Source organism: Aspergillus luchuensis, chromosome 5 (genome assembly GCF_016861625.1).
Source record: "Aspergillus luchuensis IFO 4308 DNA, chromosome 5, nearly complete sequence".
Taxonomy (NCBI): Eukaryota; Fungi; Ascomycota; class Eurotiomycetes; order Eurotiales; family Aspergillaceae; genus Aspergillus; species Aspergillus luchuensis.
Window position 1 is genome coordinate 158,420 of NC_054853.1, and position 25,636 is coordinate 184,055.

The window sequence follows — 25,636 nt, forward strand, 5'->3', positions numbered from 1 at the left end:
CGTCGGTCTGTCAAGTCCGCTGCTTTTCCGACAAGCCCTAGATAGGACGCTCACGCGTAATGACGGACGGATCCTTGTGCGCTGATGAAGGCGAGGAAGCCAATTAGAAGATAAATATGCGACACTACCATGACGTTTCCCAGTTCCATGTATTTGACGAATTTGCTCAAGTGAACAGCAGGCTTTCAGGAAACAAGGTATGTCAGTCGGTACACAGCTTGCACTAGACATAACTATAAATATACCAACGCCAACTCAACAATTTTCAATGTAGAGCTTCATTTTGTAGCTGCCTGAGATTCACCTCAGTCTCCTTGAAAATTGGGCATTGGCGAGAAGTAAGACTACGATGGGCGTAACGCGGACTGCAACTTGGGGGTTTAGACTCAGGCTGCCTCCAAGTTGCCGATGTGAATTGCTTACGATGACCATAAAGAGTGACCGGCAGATCGCCGCAGTCAATGCTAGGTTTTACTCAGAGGAACATCGTGTCAAGGGATACCACCGCTTCGCGTAAGTCTATTATTATTCCTATCGAAAATCTGCAGTTGCACAACATGGCAGTCCTGTCACATAAAAAGCGTCGATAACCCGGTTATCCTATTGATTCGCTGTTTGGTCTAGCTTGCCCTTGACCAGATTAGCCAATAGCAAATCACGATTTCCCTCAACCTTTTTCAGGTCGACTTGCGATATCCACCCATTGATATTCTTTTTTAAGCCGTTCACTTGTTCCTTGGATCCCAAGTCAAATTTGTTCACCGCCATATCGTCGAGCCACGATTTCAACGCCGGGCCCAGATGATCCATGAAATGGGTAAAGTCTCCCCCTCCCCCAAGAGTATTTGTCATTATCGGCCCTGTCAGTGCCCAGCGCAGACCGAGACCGGACGTGACGGTTTTGTCTATATGCATTAGAATTGCCCGCACATCCCAGTGGGGAGGAAATTCAGTACTCACCAAGATCTTCGGCGGAGACAATTCCCCGTGATACGAGACTGTATGCTTCGGCACAAATGGCGGCCTGTAGCCGATTGGCGATGAAACCAGGTGTTTCCTGACGTACGACCACCGGCTCTTTGTCCAGGCTTTTGTAGAAATTGTATGCACCTGTCACAGAGTCTTGACTTGTTCCTGGATGAGGGACAACTTCGACGAGAGGCACCAAGTGAGGAGGGTTGAAGGGGTGGCCGATGAGGATTCGAGATGGGTTGTGGGAGCATTCAGTGACAAATTCTGACGAAGGAAGGCCGGAGGATGAAGATGTGATGAGGATATGAGGAGGTGTCTTTGCGTCCAACTGTGCAAATAGACGGCGTTTGAAGTCCAATCTCTCTGGTCCATTCTGATATGACTGTTAGTATGGTTGATGAGGTGCCAGATGAGGTCTGTGGAACAGTCTCTTACTTCTTGAATCAAGTCTAGGCCTCCGAGGTAAGGCTCAATGTCCTCGACGAATGTGTAATTCTTCAGACAAGCGGCAGGAGCAACCGTGGCATTCGGTACCTCGGAGCAATACTCCTGCAAGTAGTCGCGCAGCTTTGCCTCGGCTCCTGGCGCTGGGTCTGTTACAATCACTTTGAGGCCCTTGGCCAAAAAAAGTGCTGTCCAGCTGGCTCCTATGACGCCTGCGCCGATCACACCCACTGTTTGAATCGAGGAGGACATTGCAAAGTTTTGTGAGTCTGCGCTCTGCACATTGAGCCTGAAAAGTGTTTAGTATCCGTCCTTTAATATATCGACCAACGTCGAGTGGCAGTCCACCAGCCTCCATTCTACTTTGGTGGTGTTGAGATCACGGAATCCCTATTCAATTACCTAATCGGGTAATATGCACCTCGGAAGGGGCCCGATGTTGATGACGAGGATCTTCAGAAAAGGCGTTCCAGCAGTCCCATCGATCGGGATTCACGCGGCGTTCAACCGGTAATTGCTCGGAGTGACATACAGTAAAACACATTTATAAGCAACACCTTATATAAGCATTCCTCCATTACAAGCAACAGAACACTATGTCTGAATTACTACACCATACAAAATTACTTAATCCTCTATTACTAGTATATTGCTAAGTTCCTAATCTTTTTTTATATAAAATTACCTATATTAGATGCTTAAAATAGCTAATTTAAATATTATTATTCAGGAATCATGCCAAAGCAGACCTCTATATAAATATAATATTATATTTCTAATAGCTAAGAAGCTGCTCCATACACTTAACACCAGTTAAAGCTTAATTTTAATTATATTATCCTTACTAAGTAGTTCAAGATTATATATAACCAGTAAATTACTCTTTTCTTTATATCCTATATCTTATTTTTCTGATATAATTCTTTTAATGCTATTCCTAACCACCAAATAAATAATAAATAATATTAAATAGAGTTATGGCTAGAGCTAGAAATAATAATTATTAACTAACTTAAATATATATAATTCTATATTATTATCTCACAAGAAATTATATGTAAGAAAGTAAAGTAATACTAACTAATTATTTATCTTGATAAGATAATATTATTATTTAGTAATAACTGGCTTCAAGACTTTTAATATAAAAGAAATATTAAGAACTTCAAGCAATACAGAAAGAACAGAGATATACTTAAAAATAATTCTAAAAATCAAATAATTTTAATATATAAGATATTATATATTTACATGCCTTATGATATCTTCAACTGTAATAAAACTAACTTATATTAGAAAATATTTTCAGATTATAGTTTTTCTACATATTCAATCCCCAGATATAAAAAAGATAAGGTATATATCAGTATATATTTCTGCTATAATATTAATATCTTTAAATATCTTTCTTTATAATTTATTAATACAGTAAAGAAGCTTTAAATCTTCTAAACAGCAGGTATAAACCCAGAGAATTTAAATTATAAATAATAAAATAATTAAAAAAATTCAATAACTACTATAATCTTTAAAGAATAGTTTTTTTAATTTAATTAGAGAATAGTTAGCCGGCAGGTTACTTTATTATATAATAATTTCTTATCTTATCTTACTGTATACAAAGAGATTAAATTATAATTATTAAATATTTTAATTATATGGCTACTATCTAATTTAATATTATAATACCAGTTACTTAATCAAGGCATTATCTGGACCTGGAAAACTTACTAAAAACAGTAATAACTACTTTATATAATGACTAAATATAACTAAAAATATAATTTTATAATTATAATAAATCTTTTACAAGTACTCTGTTGGATAATATCTACATAAAATCTTAATATTAAAAATAATATAATCTGCTACTACTTTATATATATACTTTCAGATAATATTTATAACTATACATCTGATTCTACTATTATATATAACTTAGCTACTAGTTTACAAAAGTTACAGAATATTATATAGATTCAAGATATTATACAGATTAAATAATTCTTAAATTCTTTGGAAAAACAGGTTCATGATACAGCTACTAATATTAATAATATTATTCTAAGCTAATATACTACAATTAAAGATAAGATTAAGGAGGATAATAAAATAATAAAGATTTTACTATTTATATTATCTACTAGGGCCCTGCAGGCATTATATAACCTCTACTTATACAAGAAACAGTAGAATAATATTAATTAAATATCTTTACATTCATTAGCATGTCAGGAATATAATATTCTTTAAAGAAAAATATTAAACACGCAGCAAAGTAATATTCATGGTTACTTTAGATAGAATTTTCAATATAAGCAAGACCTTGATATAAGCAATTTAGGGGCGTTTCTCATATAATTGCTTATAACCGTGTTTTACTGTAATTCATCAGGGACGAGTTGCCACTTTGGGCCAGATCCAGCGGGTTCCGTGGTTTCGGCTTGCCGATACTCACACTTTCCGCGAGTTCGGGATGCCAATTTAAAACATCGGAATGAATTTAGATGGGGGACCCACGATGTTCAACGGTTTGATGGGTCTATTGTGGAGAAAGAAAGTGAATGATAGCTGTATACTAATAGTCACTTTATCCTTGAGTCTTTAGATTCTCCCCTGCTTTACAAACGCTTTGTCTTGCTAACTCTCTTGGAATATTGGCTTTCCTGCATCCTTCCACCACAGTTCACGATGGCTTCCCACGAAACGACGCCAAGTGCAGACATTTACGGTCCTGGGACCTTTGTCGATAATGATTTCCTTCCCGCGCCCCAAGATGCTAGTCGCATCTTCGAGTATATTGCCAAGCGCACGCCTGGGTTCACTCAAGACCAAGAGCTGTGGAAGACAGTCAGCTTCACTGGCTGCGAGTTGCCTGTTATCCCTGGCCCAACCAAGGCTCCTCTTGTTGCCGCTGCCCTGCATGCCATGTGTGGTGTTGTGGCTCACGAAATCGTCGAAGATCGCGACGGTACTGCAGCCCGCGATCAGACAGTGAAGGTAAATACCGATCACGCGGCCATCTGGCTGGGGACGATCTTTGCGGCGTCTGTCGAAGGAAAGGACATGTCTGAACTGGTCCGGTCGCGCAAGCTACCGTCCCTTTTCGAGCGTGATTTCGAGAAGGGCTGGCAAGCAACGCCTTTGAGACAACGGTCGACTGCGATCTACAAGACCAAGACGCCGGGAGTTTGGTATCAGATTCATGGCTCCCTGGATGCCGCGCCTGTTCTGCGTGCTCTAGGGGTGGATCCCGAGTACCCGGCCCAGACGCCGGACGAAGCCTACGAGTACATCGGTAAGCATGTCCAGCAGTGGACTGCAGATGAGCTCGAGATGCTTAACGTCAAGAACGGGTTTTGTGGTAGTATCTGCTTTTCGCCGCAAGGGTGGGCGGATACACTGATGGGAAAAAGACTTGCAGAGCACCCGCTGGTCGGCTACTCGCGCCAGTCGCATGCGATCCCAACTCCTCCCGTTCCTTTCGCCACGGTCGCGAACGATAAGCGGCCACTCGCAGGCATCAAGGTGGTAGAGCTGGTGCGTATCATTGCTGGTCCAGTGATTGGCAGTACCCTGGCCGCACTTGGTGCCGACGTCATACGTGTTAACTGCAGTCGCTTGGTGGATCTCAATGTAGGTTCCAAGTCTTCTTTGGATTCGTTTGCAACATGGTGTATTAATTCGGAATCCAGGTCTTGCAACTCACCCTCAATGCGGGCAAACGCACCATAGATCTCGATCTGACCAAGGAGGAGGACAAGTCACGCCTGCGGGAACTCATCGAGGGCGCAGATGTCTTTGTCCAGGGCTTCCGCCCCAACGCAATCGCGAGAAAGGGATTTGGTGTCAATGATCTTCTCGAGATGGCCGGTAACCGTGGAAAGGGCATCGTCTATGTTGAGGAGAACTGCTACGGCCCCGACGGCCCCTACCACGAGAGACCCGGCTGGCAGCAAATCGGAGATGCGGCGTCTGGTTCGTCGTACGTGATGGGTCGGTCCTTGGGCTTCAAGGATGGGACAAGCGTCCTACCCCCACTGCCCATCTCTGATATGACAACCGGGCTTGTGGGAGCGTTGGGCGCACTTATGGCTCTCCGGGATCGCTCCCGACACGGCGGTTCGTACCGCGTGACGAGCTCGTTGGTCAAGGCTGATACAATCAATCTCGAGCCTGAGATCGGGCTCTACTCGCCCGAGGTTGTTGAAAGATGCAGCCAGTTGTTCAAGTGGGGACACATCGGGCCGTCGCAGTTTGTAACAGAAATCTTACTGGTTGTCATGGATGGGTGGAAGAGTGTCTTCCCTCAATACTTCAAGGCTGGTCCTGAATCGCTGCTCTCCAGCTTTGGGGAAGGCCCCTGGGGTAAGATGGAACTCTTGAAGCCCGTGGTTCAGTTGAGTGACCCCAGTGTAACGCCTCGTTGGCTGACACCGGCTGTGCCTAATTGCTACCATGATCGTAACATCAGTTGGCTGTGAATCTTAGATCCTGATGCACCCATAATTTGGAGCTTCAAACCCATCTTTGACACATGTAATCGCAGGGTAATTGCAGCGCGTTGCATCCATTCTTTTTGCAATATATCAGCGTTAATTTCCTTTCTGTATCACAGACCGTTTAGATTTTGTCTTTATCCAAAATATGTAAAGCGAACCTCTTCTTCGCCACTCCGCGTGGGCTTTTTCGAGCTTTGTAAACTGTTGCCAGTAGGTAGCCGATCGGTACCGTACACTGTTGATGCACAAAGGAGATGACACGTCCATAAGGATCAATGCCTAGGCCTACAGGCTCCAACTTTGAGTGAGCGGTGTGTCGTCGCCGAGCTGCGCGAAGAACATGGGCCAATTGTTCCAATCGAAGGTATAATACTCCACTATTCCCAAATCATCTCCTATGATTGGTGGACACTCTTGAGCACACATGACGAAGTCCTGCATGGATGTGTTCTCATGAGCTCTGTCAACTGATAACGCTTCAGAGGGCCCAATATTCGCTATTGATTCCCGCCTACCAATGCTCTTATCGATCAGATTCAATGCAGAACGGCATCTCGATGCCAGCGTGGTGTGTTTCTCGTAATCCTTGAGAATGTTTCGAGCATGTTGCAGAATGTCCTGCAAGCTAGCCGCAGAAAAGTACTCGACAAGCTGCGGGGATGACTGGGCGGCGAGCAAGTTTGTTACAGCCATATAGACGTCTTCCTGGGTTAGCTGGTAAATTTTGCTTCCTTAGGGAAAGTTGCAACGTACATGAGACAGTATACCAATTGGATGGTAAGATATACGCTTGTTTCTGTCCGGGGGAGTTCCGGAGGATGAATTCAATCATGTCGACGGCCGCCTTTGTGCAGTTCACCTGGCATTGGAAAACGACGTGGGGCATAATCTGGTCATCGTCTGCATAGATACCGGTACTGGGGGCACTTTCTGTTTTCTGTTGATGGATCTGTAGAAGCAATATCCTGAACAGCAGAAGCCGGACTGAAAGATACCTTCATGTACAAGAGATGTCAGTGGTCATGTTTATGACACGTTTGTCAAGGTCGGAGTAACAGACCTGGCTCGTAGGATATTTGCTTCACGAGTGATGTGCTTGGTTGGCGTTGGATCTTCCAGTTCCGACGGCATCTGGAAGAAGGGGTGCAGGCTGTGAGCCCAGTGTTTCAGAGCAGAATCGATGCGAAATAGGCTCGCGAATTTATCGAAACGCACAGCGCAGCTTCCCTCACGGTCGTTGCGATTTTCGGAAACATGATGTCGCACCGTGTTATCATCGATGGAGTAAAATGTCTCCAGTACTTCTGCTATTATGTGATGTAGTCGGCAAAATGACATGTAAAAGTTTAGTTTCGATGGTAGATTAGCGGTTACAGTATCACTCCCTGATTCCTGGGAACTGAGCACTAGCGCGTTCAGCCCTTCTTGTGCGACAGATCGAGGAACCTTAAGGGGGCAGCCGAAAGTCATGGCACAGATTCTAAAATCGCTTCAGCATATACACTCAAGATCCCAGCTCCGGTGTCATACCTGTCCATGATAACGCATCCATTCCAGACTTGGCAGGCTAGGTCTCGGTCTTTTGGGTTGTCCATCCCCTCCGTTGTTTCGGGGATATGTAATCCGAGTTCCTGGGCGACATGGATCGCAGTGCCAATAATCCGGAAGCACTTCTGGGGCTCTTTCTCATGCTGAAGATAAACAGCCGTGAGTAATAGTATCTGGATGATCTCGATGTTGTACATGTCCATCAGGTTGTACGACATCAGCGCCTGAGCTCGGTCGAAGAACACAACCGAGGACTGGTAGCGGTCGAGCGGGGTTGCCCCTTGAGATGCGACACAGGATGTGGCGAACATGAGATTCAGCAGGCAATGTAGGACGGTCTCATCCATTATCAATTCACCGTCATGAACCCATAAGGTCTCGTATGCGTTCTCAATTGAAGGTCGGTCTAGCCAGGGGTAGGCGCTGTCCACATAGTCCCAGTAGAGGCTCAGAAGCTTGTCTGCCTGCTTCCTTGGAGGAACCGCATATTGCACATCGGCGTTTGCTTTCTGGGTACGTTTCTGCAACTTCGGCAGACATCGCAGTGCCTTTGGTAGAACTGGGGTCCGGATTTGTCTTTGGTTGGTAGGGGTCCTTGCTGCGCCTGGCTGACTTCCGACATCTTGAAGAAAGTGTGCACCACTGGATGCACCAAATAAGCCGCCGGTCGGGACAGCTTCACTGAAGCTGCTGGCAGCATCGTCATTATCGTTGGCTTGTGCTTGTGGGTAGTCTTCCAGTAGTTGCTGAGTTGTGCCGCTTGACTGCTCACTGATATCACCCTCACGGTATTCACAGGCTGTGGTATACGAGGTTCGTTTCCGTCTCAAGCAGGGACCGCAGACTAATGCACGATGAGCCTAATTTAGTTCTCCACCACGTGTGACAAGCAATGTTATTGGCCTCTCTTACTTGGTCTAGCTCCATCGCACTTGGTTTTCCTGGCCTTGCACACATTGCAGGCAATTCTAATCTTGGCCCGTTTCGGCTTGGGTCCTCTCAAGGCCTCGCCATGTGGAGATGAGTGGCCGGCATGGAATGAGAACATCATGATGCGAAGAGGAATACAACATTCTTGGAAATGGACGAGATTCCGAATTTCCATCCGAAGTTCTCATATCCATCCCGTGCGATTATGTCATTCGCTTCCGTTCCCGATTTGGTAATCCGAGGTCTAGCGGATCCTCGGCATCGATTATGAACCAGTTACCAGAAGCCCGAGGAATTAAAACTTGGAAGAATCGGTATGCCGGTGGAGCACGATTCTGAATGGTAGATACTTAATCGCTCAAGATGTAATAGTACGGAAGTTGAAGTGGCCGTTGAACAACGCTGGTCCCGAGCTTTCCGGCTACAGCTCATGACTTATATATCCTAGCAACTGAACATCTTCATTTGGCTCTTACTATCACTTCTCAATTCGAACTTTTGACATCACCACCAACCACCACTACTAAATCCCAACATACATATCATCACGATGGCACCTCGACCTGACCCTCCCGCAACGGGACGTGTTTATTTCCTCGATGTTGGAATCTCAGACTCCGAGCCCAATGGACGTCTGCTAACCTGCAAGCCCGATGGGTCGGATTTCCGCGAGCTGATCACACAACTCAACACCCTGCCCGACGGTATTGCCATCGACTCTGGCCGCCAGTATATCTATTGGACCAATATGGGAATTCCTTCCGCCGATGACGGGTCCATTCAGCGCTGTGATCTTTCAGGGAACAACATAGTCACCATCATCCCGAAGGGATACACCCACACTCCGAAGCAATTAATCATTGCTCCACGATCCCAGAAGCTGTACTGGTCTGATCGCGAGGGCCGGAAGGTGATGCGAGCGAACCTAGATGGAAGCGACATTGAGGTACTATACAAGGCCACTTCAAGCGAAGGCACGGACACACCGGCTGTGCTCGACTGGTGTGTGGGCATTGCAGTTGACGAGGAGGCACAGTGGGTATATTGGACACAGAAGGGTCCGTCAAAGGGCAACCTTGGCCGAATTTATCGGATGGGGGTTGAGATGAGACAGGGAGAGTCAGCGGAGTCGCGGGCAGATGTTGAATGTCTTCTTAGTGGTCTTCCCGAACCAATTGATTTGGAATTGGATCACACTACGAGGACGCTGTACTGGACGGATCGTGGTGATCCACCTCGTGGAAATACAGTGAATTCGGTGGATCTTTCCAGTGCGCCTGTGAGTAAGCTGGAACCAAAGATTCTGGTGCGCAAGCTTCATGAGGGAATTGGAATCGCCCTGGATACCAAGAATAAGCGTATGTTCTTTGGAGACTTGGGCGGCTCGTTGTACAGTGCCAATTTGGATGGGTCGTGCAAGAACACCATTGTGGCTGATGTTGGGGGTGCGATCACTGGTGTGGCGTATGTTGGGGAATAGAGTATCATATAATTGAGATAGAAAGCGTTGTATATAGTATAGACTTGTCTGACTTATTCCCCTCTTCTATGTTAGCTTCCTACGTGCTGCAGCTTCATTTATAAACATGCATATATTGTTGCATCCAATAAACTAGAGTATTGCAAATGCTTCCCAGCTGTATATCTCTTGACTTGATCAATAGACACTTCATCAGTACGAATATCTAAAGTGAACATTCTCCCTATCTGTCTGGTCGACGTCGGTATCCGTCTGGCCACTTGTGGTTGTAATCCCATCCTTCGTGCGATTCAAATATGCCGCATAGACTGCGAACCCGAGTAAGAGAAAAATCTCAACACAATATGCGACCAGCATGGCAATGATCCCGGATGTATATTGGGGTGCTTCGTCGGACTTGAAGGCAAATGGCCCAACAATGTTTCCAACACAGTACGAGATGAAAAAGATGGCATTCACAACCGATCGCTTGGTGGTCCCTCCTGTGTTTGCTGTGATGAGAGACATGATCATTGCGAATGATGCGGTATAAGTACTTGTAAGCTAGGATAAATTAACCACCATCATAAATTTGCAGTTTCAGGAAGTGATATACCCAGTAGCAAACAAGTAGAGCTATTTGGTGGTCTCGCGATATAGTATGGATCCCAACTGCTCCAGCCAGAGCGGGACATACATATATAGCACCAACGATACACCTCTTCTGTCCTGGCAGCCATCGCTGGATATACATGGCAGACACGTTAGACACCAATATCACCATGCCGTACGGAATCTGGAACAGCGTCGTGACAAGATTCGAATATCCGAAACCCTCTATGATGAGACTCCCAAAGTTACTCGCCGCCCCGTTGACGACTTGCGTGCAGACTCCACAGAGGAAGAAGAACCACGTTTTGGGATCTGTCAGGGCTTCCCACATCTGGTACCTTTTGATCTCGGACACCCTGGTGCCGGAGTGTACGGGACCGAGACGGTGGATGGCGACATACTTTTCTTGTGCGTTAAGCCAGCGACTGTGCCATTAGCAGCGGTATACCTAAACAGAAGGAGAGACAACCTACGCAGTAGACGGCCCATCCGCAAGAGTAAAGAACATAAATATCCCCCACACAGAAGATATAGCACCAATTATAATGAATTGATACTGCCACGACGCCAGGTTGCCTTGAATATGGCCGATAGCAAATGCCAACAACCCCCCAAACGCATTTGCAATACCAAGAAAGGTCGACCACCATCCTATTCTAATCGGCTGTTCCTCAATAGTATACCATGTTGCTGTGATGAGGAGATAGGCTGGTGTGGAGCATGACTCGAGAGCACCCAGGACAAATCGCAGACCAAGAAAGGGTTGAAAATGCGTACATGCCGCCAGAGCCATAGTCACTCCGCCCCAGATGAAGATATTGACAGACAGCCATTTGGACACGGAGAGTTTCTGCATGGCAAAAACCGAAGGGTATTCAAACTGCCCATGTCAGTAGTGTATAGTGTCTACAGGTTGGGCCGATAGCTATACAGCGAGATACCCAAAGTAGAACATGCTCCCTGTCAGAGTTAGTGTGTTATCGTATGGAAGTCGGCTGCCCATACCCAACCAACTATACTCAGTCCCTTTTAGATGTAAATCTTCCTTCAGCCCAAAAACGGCGGCGTAGCCCATCATTGCTTTATCGATGTAGGTAATAAGATATGTGATGCAGATGAATGGAATCACCATCCAATCGACTTTCCTGATTACTCGACGTAGGAGAATTGGGTCGAACTGTGCTGGCCATTGTGTTTCGTCTAACTTTTGATCCTGCTCCACTGACTCGAGATGATCTGTAGTTGTTTTGGGATCATTCATATTTCGTGTCAATTATGCTAGATATCAGAGAACGGTTGAGTGGATGCTCTTAGATTATCGTCCCCGTGTACATGGGTTGTTTTATATAAGCATTCCGATTAAACTTTCCTTCCAGTTAACAGGTCAGAGACAGAAAATGCAATTGAGAAACACCCCGCATCAGCGACCATCTTTTACTCACCGCTGGCCAATTGCTCTGCCAATTCCTAGTACGGTAGCCCGGGGCCCCGGATTATCAATCGTGGGGACTGGCCGAAGCTAGTCTGGGCGGATATGTTTGTTATTTGCTAGGGGACCGGAACACAGGCGAGGTGGCTGCTTTCTAAGAGTTAGCAGTGGATTGCGATCGCGAGGATTCTTTCTTATTATGCACTCACTCCAAGCATTGGCTGTGCATTTGTCTGAATATGGCATATCCGCGCCGGAAAAGTGATATATCGGAGGCTTTTCCGCTCCGATACCCACTTACAAAAGTCTTAGTTGGTCAGCCTCGGTTAAGGAAGAGGTATAGCACGGACTGGTTGGAAAGAAGATAATATTGGCAGGCATTAGTGAAATGACAGAATGAGGCGCTGATTTATTTACTTTCCGTAAATGCATGTGAGCTGCGTTCGAAGGTGTTTCTGGTGTTTCTGGCGTTTTCCAAGGAAGCCGCAGCGACGCTTGATCCATGTGACAATGTGTGAAGCATCAGGTTTCAGACATTCATAGTCGAAGATATTCAGTATCTATCTCATGCGAGGAATTCTATCAATGAGTCAATCAAGCACAAATCTTGCATTTCAAACAAGCTTTGTGCTACTATGATTATAACGTGCGGAAAAGCACCCAAATCCGCCCCTCGCCACGGTCGGATATATCAACCCCATCATTGCGCATACGGTCTTCCCCATATTTTGGAATTCCTACGGACCCCCACACATGAAGCATTATCCCCAGATTAAACTCTGAAATGCCTCCTATAATCCTGGGGTCTCCTCCATGTAGCGAGCCCAATTTAGCTCATCACCACAGCACCTGCAATGGAGCCTTCCGTCTCTTTTGACGCTCTCCCTCTCCAGAAGGACGGTCCCCACGGAAATGCCTGGGGCCTTTTTGGTCCGTTGGACCAGCTAGGTATGCTGAATCGCCTCACACCCGAGACAACGAAGGAAGCAACAAAAGAAATCATCGATGGGGTCCGCGTATCCACCGACTGGTCACTGAATAGTATGCAAAAGCCGTGTTTTGGCCGTTCAAAACTCGAACACGTCGTGAAGAACAAAGCCCCGCGAGCTGTCAACGATGACAGCCTTGCTTTCAACACGCAAATTAGCTCTCAGTGGGACGGATTCCGGCACTACGGGTACCAGAATGAGAAGATCTATCTAAACGGTTGTACTCAGGAGGAGATCCAAACTGGTGATAGAAATGGGATTCATGGTTTGTTTCATATCCTTGTCCGACAACTGCATGCAGTGCTGATCATCTCAGTGTGGGTTGAAAATGGGGGGATTGTAGGACGCGGCGTTCTCCTCGATTACTCCTCCTGGGCGGAAGCACAGAGGATATCAATCAACTGCTTCGCTACCACATCCATCCCTGTCTCGACTCTAAAGGACATCGCCGCTTATCAAGGAACATCATTCAAAAGAGGAGACATCCTATTTATCCGCACAGGCTGGACCCGTGCCTATGAAAAGCTGTCCGCAGAACAGTGCCAAGAGCTCGCCGATCACAAGATCCCACCGGCTATTGGTGTCGAATCATCCGAAGACACCCTGCGCTGGATCTGGGATGAAGGCTTCGCAGCTGTTGCGGGAGACATGCCCAGTTTCGAAGCATGGCCGTGTCAGAATACTGACTTCTGGTTGCATGAGTGGTTGCTAGCAGGCTGGGGCCTCCCCATTGGAGAGTTGTTTGATCTGGATCGCTTAAGCCAAGAGTGTCGGAAGAGGAACCGATGGAGCTTTTTCTTCAGTAGTGTTCCGCTGAAGGTACGGAATTATTGTTTTTTTGTTGGTGGCTCGATGCTAACTAGTCTAAGGTGCCTGGTGGAGTTGCTAGTCCACCTAATGGTGTGGCCATCCTCTGATTAGCCTCATACTACGTCGAAGAACTCTGGAATCCTGTAAATATGATATCATAACGAATCACATTGTCCAATAATGGATATCACTCATTTAGTGGTACGAGGAACAAACAGCCAGCGTGGCTTTCGACATGCTGCAGAATTGACGAATAATGAATATTCAACTTGTCAGGAATTATCCAAGTTGCGGCTGCATCAATTTATTCCAGATGAATTCTAGTGCCTATAAACACTAGCTGTGGGGTTGAACCCGTTGGGTCACCTGCTGGCTATCCGCAATCACCACGAAGAATTGCAATCCCCGTGCCACAACACACATGCACCATAGAATTGGTAATATGATTCGCCCGAATTCACCACCTTTATTCCAAGCACCACTTCATTTGGTTCTTCCACGATGGTTTGAAATAAGAGTATTCACTTCGCATTGACTATTGAGTATGATGTGATTTCCAGCTCCTATACAACATTCGACACAATCAATCGATTCAAAGACAAACAAAATATGCTAACGCCCTCCCTTGCAGCACTGCTGCATCCGGACCTCGCCGGATAACTCCAAAATCCTAAACGCCGTTATTTGCTATTCTTCTTCTTCTGCTGCTCCAAGATGTCAATGTAGACATGGCCCAGAGGTCCAGCCTCTGGGCTCCATCCCCCATGTTCGACACGATACTTGTTATTACTGTCCAGCATCTCGACGATGTTCACGCGATTGCCCTGGCGATTATCCCAGTGCAATTCGCAGATCTTTTCCTCGTCATGGAAGAGGTCCAGCCGGCCCTCACTGCCGCGGCGACCGCGAGCACAGATCTCACCGATGCCGTACGAGGGGATGGTGATTTCATCAATCTCGTCCTCGGTGAGGGACTGTCTGCGGTTATTGGGGTCGTGGAATTCACCACTATTCGATGAGATTATCAGTTAGTATACCAGACAAGAAAACCAATTGAGGTGATTTCATTGAACAGTCCAATAGACGACGTACCCTTCGATGACGGTGTGACGGACGGAGATCTCGCCCTTGTCCAGGTGGTCCCGGATGTGGAAGGAGACCCATTGGTCGTCCATGGGGCCGGCTGCAAGCATCTTGAATGAAGCAGGGCAACAGGTGAGTAAAAAAGGGTAAGTATATCTATGTATGCTGTGATGCTTTGAGGATGATGGGAGAGAGAGGAGCGAGTCGAGCAGCTACCGAAGGGGCTATTTATTGCTTGAGGCCCGGCTGTGGGGTGATTCAAGAACGGGTATTGGCAAGGGCTGATCAGTCTTCCATTTGTTGGATGAATGAATGGAGAGGAGACCAGAGACAGAGGGCAAAGCAGAGAAAGAGGATCAGATGACGGCAGGGTGGGTTGATGTGGTTGGCTCGACGGTGGGCTGATCCACGGATGAAGAGCTGCAGATGCTGGGATTGTGGGGGTGGGCCGGCAAGTGACGGGCTGCTGCTCACTGCTTCTTCGGCGAGTCTATTGTGGTGTTACTTGGTGGCGTCATGGCCCGTGGTATCTTTGTCACTGGCACCGATGGCATCACCACTTTTCTTGTGCAGCAGCAGCTGCTTAGGTTTGCTTCGCCTGTTACCCCCGGCTTGTCTTCCCCGCACCACTGGGCCAATGATCACCAGTTGCGGTTCCAGGGATCGGCAGAGCTGTCGATGCCGGTCCATCCTCTTAATTGGATGTCATCTCGCCTTTTTCCCTTGGTGGCGAGACACCTGGTCTGGAAAATTGGCCAAAGAGACCTGGCCAGAAAGTGTTTCAAGTTGGCAAGTCTTCAATCGACTACAAAAGTTGTTTCTCCGCCCCTCGTAATAATGGGACCAACCAGCTCGGTTTCATCTATTGGCTTGGGTCTTCAAAGTACCTGGCTTCTGAACCACTGGTATCTTCTTATTACTTCTTTAGGATGTGATGCCTGCAGCTCTCCCTTGGACATGCAGCGAGTCGTGGCGGGTGCTGATAGGAGGGCCAGACTCAACGTCGAGGGCTAGATTCTGCGTGGTTATAACTCACAAATAACAGGCTGCGTTGATCGGAAGGAGTTATACATGGTGTAGAGAACGGCGCCTCGCTTTGCACGTCGCCAGGGTGTGTATACCTTTCACTTGCATGCCCTTACAAGTCAATGCATAGCAACGCAGTAGTAGAGAGTCGACTCGTAGGTTGCCTGCCATCCGAGACAAGCACACCAATGCAGGCAGGAATTGACCGAAAGCTAGGGATGCACCTACACATAACTTACTTAACAGACCATCACCGGATCGGGGCATGATAATCTACGACACTCCATGCACTTGCAGTCTTCTTGCAGCGAAGGTCTGTCTCAGCCGATCGGATGAAGATCCGCCCGACCCAACGTGACCACTTGCCTGCCTTTGTCCGGCCACTGATGATCCTTCCCCCTCATTCAGAGCAGTACTAAGTAAGTAGAAACCATGTTAGGGATCGGAAGACTCTTCTAACCAGATGAAGGGTAGATCGTCAAGGTCAAATCCCCGCGCAACAGATACGACGTTCAGCCGTCTACAGCACGAATGAGCAGCATACTGCTCGGGACGGTCGCGCAGGCCAACGACTCATGCAGGCGACGTCAGCTGGTAATATTGCAGACTTACGAGACAGAAACCGACGATGAACGGCTATTCAGAACAGCGTGAACTTCTAGATGCCAATCTGCCCACCCGATGCAGTAGATAAGGGCTCTCGAAACAGCGTCGGAAAGAGGTCACGTGCCCATATGGTCTCCTAGACAGTGACAGTATCAACCCAGGCATCAGCCTAGAGAAGGATAGTAACCTACCCCAGCTTGCTCGTCCGAGTTGGTCAGGAACATTCGGAACTGGAAAGCCAATTCTGCGTGGATGGCACGGCTGCTCCCATGTCACGCGGGAGCGGCTTGTTGCGGTTCAGATGCAAGGCAGAGGCGGGGATGGCGAGTACTTAGTTTCATCCGCCCAATTGCTCGATACTCACTGGTTCTACATGGGTCGCATTGGATGAAAGAGGTGACAGTGACACCATGCCCACCCCGCTCCAAAAGACCAAATTGCATCTGAAACCCGGTCAGTCTCTGCAACCACCAGGGAGTCAAAAGCTCTTCAATCATAGACAACATTCGTATCTTTGCATAATCAAACGATGTATGATCGAACCAAATGATCGAGGTGACATATCGCATCTGCAGTGTGTAAGAAATTACGGTTTACAAAGCCCGGAAGGGCAAGTCCGGTTGTGGAAGTGTAGGGATGCACATCGCCTGGCAAGGAGCTTCGAGGATATTATACATGCGTGCAAACAAGAGAAGCAATTGCCTCGGACTTCTATCTCTATAATAAAGCGAACAATTCTTCTAATCACCGCTTTGCGATCACCTGATACAAGGACCGCAGGCGCCCCCGGTTAGGGGAAGATGCCCTGACCAGTCAAAATCTGAGCCTTTCAGGCTTCATAGTTATAGCAGAGGTATCCCCCAACGGGGTTCATCACGTCGGCTACCGTGACATCCGGCATTATATCAAATGTGGTCAAGGTATAATTGAGGGTCGTCTGCGGCCAGCCTGATGCGGGCTCGACATTGGCCGATTCATTGATGGCAGGGCCACCCATGTCCCACAGACGCTTGGCGGGATCATGCATCTGCCACCGGTACCACAGACGGTCGATGTAGCCATGGTGCAGATAGAAGAGCGGGTCACCAGGAGAGGTTTTTACATCCGCCATCTAGTATTTTTACTTTCGCGTCAGCTCATTGAATCCACCCCCTTCGCGTCAAGGGAAACCAGGCACTCACCACTCCACCAACCGCCCAGTGACCTCCTCGGTGAGGCGTGGCGGCAATGCAAGCGAAGTATTCGTCGTAGCTGTCGAATGTATTGCAGTGGGCGACTGCCGCACCAGTAGTATTCAATATCGCCTCGTAATTTCCCCAGCTGCGGTTCATGCAGAACACCGTGTTTTGTTCCTGGGGACCAATATGTTCCGTGTAGTACGCAAAGGCCCCATCGGTCACACATCCATCAGGTTCCGTGCCATTGCCACCAAACGCATCTGCATCCCACATCTCCGACCGGAACAGATTCCCGGAATCCGTATCGTATGCCTCGTTCCACCATCTCCAATCTAGTCAACTTCCTTTCTTCTTGTGCCAATGAGGGGGGGGGGCAAAACCTACGCCATTGGGCCGGTATAGCCACACTGCTCCTTCAGCAATGTTTCATATATATGCAGGAAGTATCGGTGCCAGGGCAGGAATTGTCCCTATTTTGTCAGATTCGGCTCTGCCACTGTGTATCGCGAACGAACTCACCACACTATGGATAATGTCACCCACCGGGGTGTCAGTAAGGGCACGGTGCAAAGCCTGCAGATCGCTGAAGCGGTTCGTGGTGGCCTCTAGCCCCGTTTGCGCAGGAAGATCCATCAAACAATTGACTCCCTTGAGATAGCTTTTCTGTTCGACCTCGGTCATATTCCGCCACTCCTTTCGAATGCTCATCTTCTCTGGCGTACATCCGCCTGAGAACAACCCTGGATCAAGGCTGGTCACAGCATCAGAAGCTGGTGTTTCGCTGGTAGAGGCCAGCCCGATGGAGGCCAAAACCCAAAAGGCGGAAAGCATCATGTTTAACGTATCAGGTAGGATTCTAACCCGCCGGCGGTCGATATAATAAACAACAGATAGGAAAGGAGACGCGATGAATTCTCTCTCAACGACGATCCACTCGGCTTCCGCCCCAAAACGAAATCGGCGGGGAGGAGACGCGGCAGCTTATGTCTGTCCCATCGCAGATAGTTCGATCGATCTTCATTCTTTAGGTCATGCTGATTTCGGCCACCTCTCCTGACCGACATCCCGAAATACCCGGGTACCCCACTGTTCAGATAGCCATGTCTAGCTGCCAAGATTGCGATAAAGATATTCCAAGCGTCTACCAACCGATTGACCAGCAGGTCCGCGCCCCGGCCTTGGTGGAGCTGTGCTGGTTTGGCGACATGTCTGGTTTTCCTGTTTGGTATGCGAGGTGCATTCCAGTGACAGATCGCCCAGCCACGGCGGGCATGTAAACTCAATTGTTCTCGCTTTGCGAAATTGCAAAGGTCTAAATACGTTCGGCTACTGCTGTCGCACCTGGGGGTGGATACAAGCAAGCTTTCGCCTATACGGAGCCGTCGGCGAACTACGCTAACGCGCCCTCCGGCAGTCAACAACATGCAATCCCCACTCGATAAGCCTTGAGTCTTCATTCCCGCGCCATCGCAAAATATGTGGCTGAACATTCCGCCCTGCATCCCTGCCATCTCTCATTTGCGAAGGCCGTTGTCAACACTAGCGAACCCATGCAAGCCAGTGTCGTCGAAAGCGAACTGGGCACATCAAGAAAGGCGTCCATCCCAAGGTCTCTTCTCCAAACCATCATTTGACTCTCGATTCGCCGTGTTCTGGCTCTCCTTCATCATATCTTCATCTCGCTACTTTTCCAAAGAACAACAGGAGCGAGGCTGCCCGCGATCGATCGTGCAGTCTGCATCGAGCTCACAACCCCTGGTACAAAGGGAATGCACTCCGGTCATCCAACTACGTGAGGGCGGCAGGCCATGCGGTTATGTCTTGGATTGGATTCTGCCAGCCTTGCCAATGGAAAACACATCCGACTATACAAAGAGATAGTCAGACTTCAGACTAAGGCGCAGCCAGATCACAAGGCGATGCAGCTCCTCACGCGGCATGCCTTTACAACAACATCCGTAGTACAGACGAGCCAGAGTCAAGGGTCTTTGAACACTGCCCGTCGACACGTGTGGTCTAGGGCAATCATTCTATGAGCGAGCCTTCAGCCAGAGTCTTCCAACGTGGAGCATGTCGACATGCATATTGCACATCATGGCTGGGCTGGTGGCTTCAATTTGTGAGTGAACCTAGCCAAGGTTCAGAACGAGGCCTGTTTCGGCCAAAGTTTAAGGCGCTTATAAGCAACGCACTGAGATGTATGCCCAGCTGGGTACAGCACACACGCATCGCCTGCTGCGCTTGAATACTCCAGCCCCACCTATGCTTTACCCTTTCTAGGCGTACGAGGAGCGACCAGTGCATAGGGCTCACCCGGTCTATGTATTCGCAATAAATTGGATAACATCCAATTTTGAGCCGTTCAAACTTCCAGTCTCACTGCAATGGCATGTCATCAAATCACCACTGGCGATTGTAAGCTCATCTGGCTCTGTGGAGTGGGAGGTCCGAACATAGTGAAAGCTTCCAAAGTCTGACGCCAAATGCCGGTGTCCCAGTCGTTGTGCATCAGAGTTTCAAGATATACAGCAGGTTCTGGCTGCATGGGTAATTGACTTGGTGTCCAGTGGGGCTGTGAGTCGAAAATGATCGAAGGGGGCGGGCCCTGCCATGAGACAGGGTGTCGAGGCGGACCATAAGCCTCGCTCGGTTGTTGCACCACATGACTGATACTACACTGGCGCTGCGCTTCACTTTTGCTTTTCTCTAGCCATGCCACCATGCTTATCACACGGCAGTTCGACCAGATATCATCACCAAGAGAGAGAGAAGCAATCTTCCGCATTGTGGCCAGAACGTCCTCGTGGACGCGCCGGCTGTCTATCTCTGGTGTAGGATGGTTGTAGTTTCCAAATAGCAGGCTTACCTTGGCAAGAACCAGCATCACATACCAAAGGGTATAATATGAGGAAGCCGGCAGGTGCACCGCCACGTCCGCTGGCACCTGGAGATACGTGGCAAGAACCCGGTGAGCGGAGGCCGTAAGATGCTGCAGCCGATTGATCTCCCGAAGTCGAAATACGTCTCTGCGGCGCTGCACTGCTTGACCCAAGGTCAAGGTGGTGAGTGCGGTGAGCTCCAGACGAAGGGCCCCTTGTGATCAGATGGTTAGGTTTCCGAGATATGGACATGTTTTTGGGAGCGACAGCAACTCACAATTGTCACACGAGGCGAGTCGTGATAGCTGGTCCTCGGTCTGTCTCTCTTGTCGTTCGATGGATTCTACGATCTGCTCCCATGACGCATCCCGAGGGTGGTAGGAGCAGAGGCATACGTCTTCATCGAAAACACATTGCGTACGTCGCAGGAAATTGTTGGAGAGGATATAGTCCCCCAGGAGGACATCGCTGGGGTATTCTGGTTTCCGAGCAAGATCCTCCACACACTGGGCAATCCATCTAGTGTGCCTCATCGTCACCTGTCGGCGAAATAGAGTCGATCTTCGAGGTGGTTGTTAGTCCGAATGCCCAGCGTTGAAGAAAACCACTAATGTCACGAGCAACACTCACGTGCAACACAGATGGTAGCAACCTAGCAGAGCCCTCTGCTCCGTGGGATTCGAATGATGGCGTTGGTTGTCCGCGGGCTCTGGAGGGATAGGCTGCATCCGGATGTTCTCGTCCTTGTCGATGCCCAAATCGACGACCACCATGTGAGCCATTTCAAGTAGCATGTACTTATGGATATGTGGGGTCCGCCAGTGATAATGAAACCATGCGCAATGAACGAGGAGCCCCAAGAGGAGATCGAGATTGCGCTCGCCCTTAGCGATGAGACGAGTGGCCGCCGTTTCGCGAACGAGAGCCTCCAGTTTGTGTTGCAGGAGGGGTTTGTGTTCCATACACACGGTGACGATGCACAGCAGGAGGAAAGGCGAGCGCTGGCGGAGGACCTCGATCTCCATATCGGAGGACACCATGACGAAGGGGAACTGGGCCATTTTCTGGGTCCGGAACTTGTCCATAAGCTCATCAGCCTCGCGTAGGGTGACCAACCCGCCGAGAACGGGATCCCCCGAAGCCTCATCGCTCGGTCGAGAGCTTTCCCGGCGGTGGTAGAGTCGCGGCGAGTCTGGTGGGTGCGTGGACGGAGTTGCACTGGAGAGACTGCCGTGGTGGGACGATTCACCTTGCTAGGTACGGTTAGAGCACGCCTTGTTGGAACCACAGTAGCAAGATGATGGGAGGGGGAGAGAAATTGTATACCTTCTGGCCCAGTTGCGCTGCTAGATTATCAATTTGCTCCTGAAGGGCATCAATGCGGGTCTTCCTGTGGTGGCGGAGGAAAGATCAATCAGCCAACGGTTGGTGGTCGGGAATATATGCAGTAGTAGTAAGTAGTAGTATGGATGTGATAGTGATCAGAAGGCTGGGGGTTGTAGATCACGTTGGATGCAGGCTAATCGGGCAGTTTGTGCAATCGACATAAATAATAAAAGTAAAATAAAATAAAATAAAAACTAATGAATAAATAAATGAAAGGAAAAGAAAAGAAGAAAGGGAACAAAAAAAAAAAGCCAAAACTACTACCGTTATACACTGCTTACTAGTACTCACCTGGGACGAGTGATATGGGAGGACTCAGGCAGCGAACATGGCTGGCCCAAACGGGTGCAGCGGACGCACGTGCCTGTGGGGGGAACAGGCACGCAGCGGACTTTCAATCGGACACATCGGACGCAGGCATGGCGTCGCGGTGGCTGCTTGCGATTCATTTGCTCCCGCCAACAAATTGTGGGTTCGTCACCGTCAGAGCCAGGCACGATGCAAAGCACGTTGGGGGGAAAAAGGGAGGGAGGGGTTGGACGTGGCAAGAATGGGGGAGGAGAAAGTGGGAAGATGCAGGGGGGAGAAAGGATTGTGGTTGTCTGGCTTGCTCGCGTCGAGTAGTAGTAAGTAATTAGTACCAATTAGTGCTGACGGGATTAATTCCTTAAAGGAAAACAAGAAAGAGAAAGAGGGAAAGTCACATGAGACGGGCCCGCGCTTCCCCTTTCCTCTCTACTACGTACTTTCCTTCCCCTTCTTCTTCTCCCTCTCTATACATTCAAATCTTTCTCTCTGTCTCTCCCCCATTGCCATTGTTCTGTATATATCCTGTCACCTTCTTATTTCCAACTGCATCTCACCCTTTAACGATTCCACGACATTAGTACCTCTTTGCGTTGCATGGTCCCCGCCAAGGGCCACCAATCCAGAGGCTGCTCTAAGCGGGAGGCTGCACTAGAACCTCTCCCTAGAGATGCGGCATCGGTGCGACCGAGTCGGAGTCGGAGCAGGAATCGGTCACACTGACTCTTTGAGCACTAGACAAACAACGGTCCAGCTCGTCTGGCCAACCAACGACAATTCTGATCAACTTCGCTCACACACTCTCTTATCAATCTCTGCTTTGTTAGGGACGAATCAACTTGATTAACCAGCGATCGGCTTTTCTGGTCTAGCCGTCCGGAGAACCCAGACGAACTGGTGGATCACCGATCGCTGTCACGCTCCACTCTTCCACTCCATGGCTCCAGCTCATGTGCTGTAGCTCTAAACTTATTAACTTGTCACACCAGCCTTTCAGATCCTCTTATCTGACAACGCTGCACGTTACGGGCGCATACTGGTAGCACGATCAGCCGTTCAAGAGTCACGACGGGATACTGCTGTGTCCGGTCGGCTCTTATGCGTGAAGAGCGACGTGGAACATCTAAACATAGGAATGAACCTTACATTTGCATTCACGAACCAAATAAGCATCCTTGGATTGCGGTTCCATTCATCTGCCCCTTCGATTCAAGGCATTAGACACCTATCCATGGGTGTCTTGAGCACAATCCCGGAATATCCCATTGTGATAAAGTTCTTACCCCGTAGCGGAGTGGAATGTTCATGGGTAGACTTTGGAGAAACAGCTTGACCAGCCTGATTCTGCGGGTACACAAAACTACACACGTCCTTGCCTTGGTCAGACTTGTTCTCGTACCTCCCCTAGATCCGCATTCCTCGGCAACATTTATTTGAGCACTAACCTTAGCCTAGTGCATCACCAGAGCGGTCCTATATAAGGTCCCGTACAGTTTCTTCTACGAGATACTCTCCAACACTTTGATTTGTCGCATCGTAGATTCTTGACTGACCTTCAAATCATTCAATCATCACCCACTGAACCCTTACTCCGACTATATCTATACACAAGGCCAAATCGGACAGCATAAGTTTGTTGATGGTGCGCATACCACATGGATGATCCTACTATCTCTCGCCACCACATCATTGAACAGCGTTTATACGAGCAGGTGGGTACAAGAATCTAAAGACAATGATTTACGGCCCCATCGTACATACGGTGAGGAGGAAGCGATCTCTTACAGAAATATCAAATAAGAGCATGAATGAATGGACGGTCAAGAAGTATGTGGAAACGGGATTCCTTTTCTCTTCCCACGGCTTTCGGAACGATACTGATCGCCTGGAAAACGACCTGACCGCCCAAGATAACTCATCGAGACAGCTCATTAAACACAATTCCACCAAGTCTGGGGTGAGCCTTGGCTTGGATGACAATCAGGGATGGCGTGCAGCCAGGAGAGACTGTGATGGCCATGGCTGCTCTACCTGTAGAACACTGGGCAATGCTCAGGGCGCTTGCTGATCGTATGACGCATCGTTTCCATCTGTGCCCGACTTCTAGAGACGCAGACGTTAATCGCCAGACAGGCCAAACGTAGTATGTTTCATTTCCTTCATTGCCAATCGGTCGGCCTACCGTATCCACCTCACGATAGACCATCAGATTCAGCCAGCCAGTCCTGCTCCAACCTGCTGGTAAACAGAAAACCTCGGACGCCCCAATACTTTCTCTTTGTTTCAAGTGTTACATAATGCCGCAGCCTATTATTGACAAGCGGTCTCTGGACCGCGGACTTTGTCGGGGGCACGATGAACCACAGAAAGGTCCTGTTAGCGGAAATCTTTTCCCACCGAAACGGGTTCAGTATGTCCCAGTGATAAGGCTCTAAAGTCGGTCAGGGGGGCGACAGCCATTACCAACAGGTATTCCTTCCAGTATGAGCTGCCAAAAGGATAAAGGCTCTATCAATGGTTGTGACAGCCGCGTTACGTTGGCATCGTCATCATGCCATAGCGGACATATGCCATCCGAACATTCCCCGGGTCAAGGAGGGCAAAGTCCTGTGCTTACGACGCCCGCAGGTCTTCCAGACAGCAGCACTGTGGGCCAAGCCACAACAACATCGGCGGGGAGGGAAGATGAAACAGTGGTGGCTTTACCACCGGGCATGTGGTCCGTTTGTCGCGAGATGCTACCGCAACACGGCTGGTCTCCTGGCGGAGTGGAATCATATCGGGGCTAGACCCAGTGGATCTGGGTGCCAGATCAAGAGGCCAGGCTTGGGTCATCGCCGTTGATGCGGGGGGAAGATTAAGCGCGCGATGAATGCATCTAGGCAAGACAAAGGAGGCTATCCACTCCGGACATATGCTTATTCCGTCTCCCGTCACGTGCACGTGTCCCGGTCGTCAGTCGATTCCAAACACGGTTTAGCTTGTCTCCTCACAATGGCACCCGCAGCATGCGACCGTTTTGGACGCGTCTGTGGGATACGTTGAACTATCTATATACGCCACCGGTCATCGAGGAACTATTCCAGAATGCAAGCATCATCCGCTCTGCCCTGCAGGAGGTCGAAACGGAGGAACTATTCATCAGATGCAGTGGCATTGGAAACCATGGTATAATGCAGGCACGCTGCGAACAGCTTCGCATTCACGCGGCATCATGGGTCAAGAGCATAGAAGCGTTCCTCGTCTTTGTTGTCCGGTGTGTGTGTGCGTGAGGATTTTGCCAATCATCACATATTATGCAGCAGCTGGTCAGAGGAAGCCTCAGTAGAATCCTTCTTGTGCGCAATCACCAGATTCGGCCGACCGGCCAGCCGTTCAAAGCTGTCCTTGAAATGATATGCAATGGTCACCAGCCTTGTCACCTAGATAGTATCACCACCGCAGTCCGTGTTATTCTTCATATCCTGCATCTCAAAT

At 48.6% G+C, this 25,636-nt stretch overlaps 11 protein-coding genes across 11 annotated transcripts; 5 read left to right on the forward strand and 6 right to left on the reverse strand.

The window, feature by feature from the left end:
* Positions 1 to 600: 600 nt before the first annotated feature.
* AKAW2_50047A (uncharacterized protein) lies at positions 601 to 1,668 on the reverse strand (the record flags this gene model as incomplete). The annotated part of the gene is made up of 3 exons (XM_041689821.1): positions 601 to 905; positions 961 to 1,345; positions 1,408 to 1,668. 3 exons carry the CDS (start codon positions 1,666 to 1,668, stop codon positions 601 to 603), a joined length of 951 nt encoding a protein of 316 aa, XP_041543468.1.
* A 2,439-nt stretch (positions 1,669 to 4,107) lies between these two features.
* Positions 4,108 to 5,900, forward strand: AKAW2_50048S (uncharacterized protein; the record flags this gene model as incomplete). Its single annotated transcript, XM_041689822.1, has 2 exons — positions 4,108 to 5,052; positions 5,112 to 5,900. 2 exons carry the CDS (start codon positions 4,108 to 4,110, stop codon positions 5,898 to 5,900), a joined length of 1,734 nt encoding a protein of 577 aa, XP_041543469.1.
* A 303-nt stretch (positions 5,901 to 6,203) lies between these two features.
* AKAW2_50049A (Zn(II)2Cys6 transcription factor) lies at positions 6,204 to 8,517 on the reverse strand (the record flags this gene model as incomplete). The annotated part of the gene is made up of 5 exons (XM_041689824.1): positions 6,204 to 6,619; positions 6,672 to 6,913; positions 6,979 to 7,398; positions 7,449 to 8,310; positions 8,379 to 8,517. The coding sequence occupies 5 exons, from the start codon at positions 8,515 to 8,517 to the stop codon at positions 6,204 to 6,206; spliced, it is 2,079 nt and encodes a 692-aa protein (XP_041543470.1).
* A 429-nt stretch (positions 8,518 to 8,946) lies between these two features.
* Positions 8,947 to 9,876, forward strand: AKAW2_50050S (YncE family protein; the record flags this gene model as incomplete). Its single annotated transcript, XM_041689825.1, has 1 exon — positions 8,947 to 9,876. One exon carries the CDS (start codon positions 8,947 to 8,949, stop codon positions 9,874 to 9,876), a length of 930 nt encoding a protein of 309 aa, XP_041543471.1.
* Positions 9,877 to 10,068: 192 nt separating this feature from the next.
* On the reverse strand, positions 10,069 to 11,323 carry AKAW2_50051A (uncharacterized protein; the record flags this gene model as incomplete). Its single annotated transcript, XM_041689826.1, has 3 exons — positions 10,069 to 10,419; positions 10,472 to 10,892; positions 10,941 to 11,323. The coding sequence occupies 3 exons, from the start codon at positions 11,321 to 11,323 to the stop codon at positions 10,069 to 10,071; spliced, it is 1,155 nt and encodes a 384-aa protein (XP_041543472.1).
* A 1,427-nt stretch (positions 11,324 to 12,750) lies between these two features.
* Positions 12,751 to 13,806, forward strand: AKAW2_50052S (uncharacterized protein; the record flags this gene model as incomplete). Its single annotated transcript, XM_041689827.1, has 2 exons — positions 12,751 to 13,150; positions 13,202 to 13,806. The coding sequence occupies 2 exons, from the start codon at positions 12,751 to 12,753 to the stop codon at positions 13,804 to 13,806; spliced, it is 1,005 nt and encodes a 334-aa protein (XP_041543473.1).
* A 569-nt stretch (positions 13,807 to 14,375) lies between these two features.
* Positions 14,376 to 14,888, reverse strand: AKAW2_50053A (aegerolysin family protein; the record flags this gene model as incomplete). The annotated part of the gene is made up of 2 exons (XM_041689828.1): positions 14,376 to 14,703; positions 14,788 to 14,888. 2 exons carry the CDS (start codon positions 14,886 to 14,888, stop codon positions 14,376 to 14,378), a joined length of 429 nt encoding a protein of 142 aa, XP_041543474.1.
* Positions 14,889 to 15,294: 406 nt separating this feature from the next.
* On the forward strand, positions 15,295 to 15,792 carry AKAW2_50054S (uncharacterized protein; the record flags this gene model as incomplete). The annotated part of the gene is made up of 1 exon (XM_041689829.1): positions 15,295 to 15,792. The coding sequence occupies one exon, from the start codon at positions 15,295 to 15,297 to the stop codon at positions 15,790 to 15,792; it is 498 nt and encodes a 165-aa protein (XP_041543475.1).
* A 1,447-nt stretch (positions 15,793 to 17,239) lies between these two features.
* AKAW2_50055A (tyrosinase family protein) lies at positions 17,240 to 18,422 on the reverse strand (the record flags this gene model as incomplete). The annotated part of the gene is made up of 4 exons (XM_041689830.1): positions 17,240 to 17,521; positions 17,592 to 17,913; positions 17,973 to 18,058; positions 18,108 to 18,422. The coding sequence occupies 4 exons, from the start codon at positions 18,420 to 18,422 to the stop codon at positions 17,240 to 17,242; spliced, it is 1,005 nt and encodes a 334-aa protein (XP_041543476.1).
* Positions 18,423 to 19,983: 1,561 nt separating this feature from the next.
* On the reverse strand, positions 19,984 to 22,302 carry AKAW2_50056A (Zn(II)2Cys6 transcription factor domain-containing protein; the record flags this gene model as incomplete). The annotated part of the gene is made up of 5 exons (XM_041689831.1): positions 19,984 to 20,681; positions 20,745 to 21,028; positions 21,098 to 21,720; positions 21,794 to 21,857; positions 22,145 to 22,302. The coding sequence occupies 5 exons, from the start codon at positions 22,300 to 22,302 to the stop codon at positions 19,984 to 19,986; spliced, it is 1,827 nt and encodes a 608-aa protein (XP_041543477.1).
* Positions 22,303 to 24,673: 2,371 nt separating this feature from the next.
* AKAW2_50057S (uncharacterized protein) lies at positions 24,674 to 25,003 on the forward strand (the record flags this gene model as incomplete). Its single annotated transcript, XM_041689832.1, has 1 exon — positions 24,674 to 25,003. One exon carries the CDS (start codon positions 24,674 to 24,676, stop codon positions 25,001 to 25,003), a length of 330 nt encoding a protein of 109 aa, XP_041543478.1.
* Positions 25,004 to 25,636: the final 633 nt, after the last annotated feature.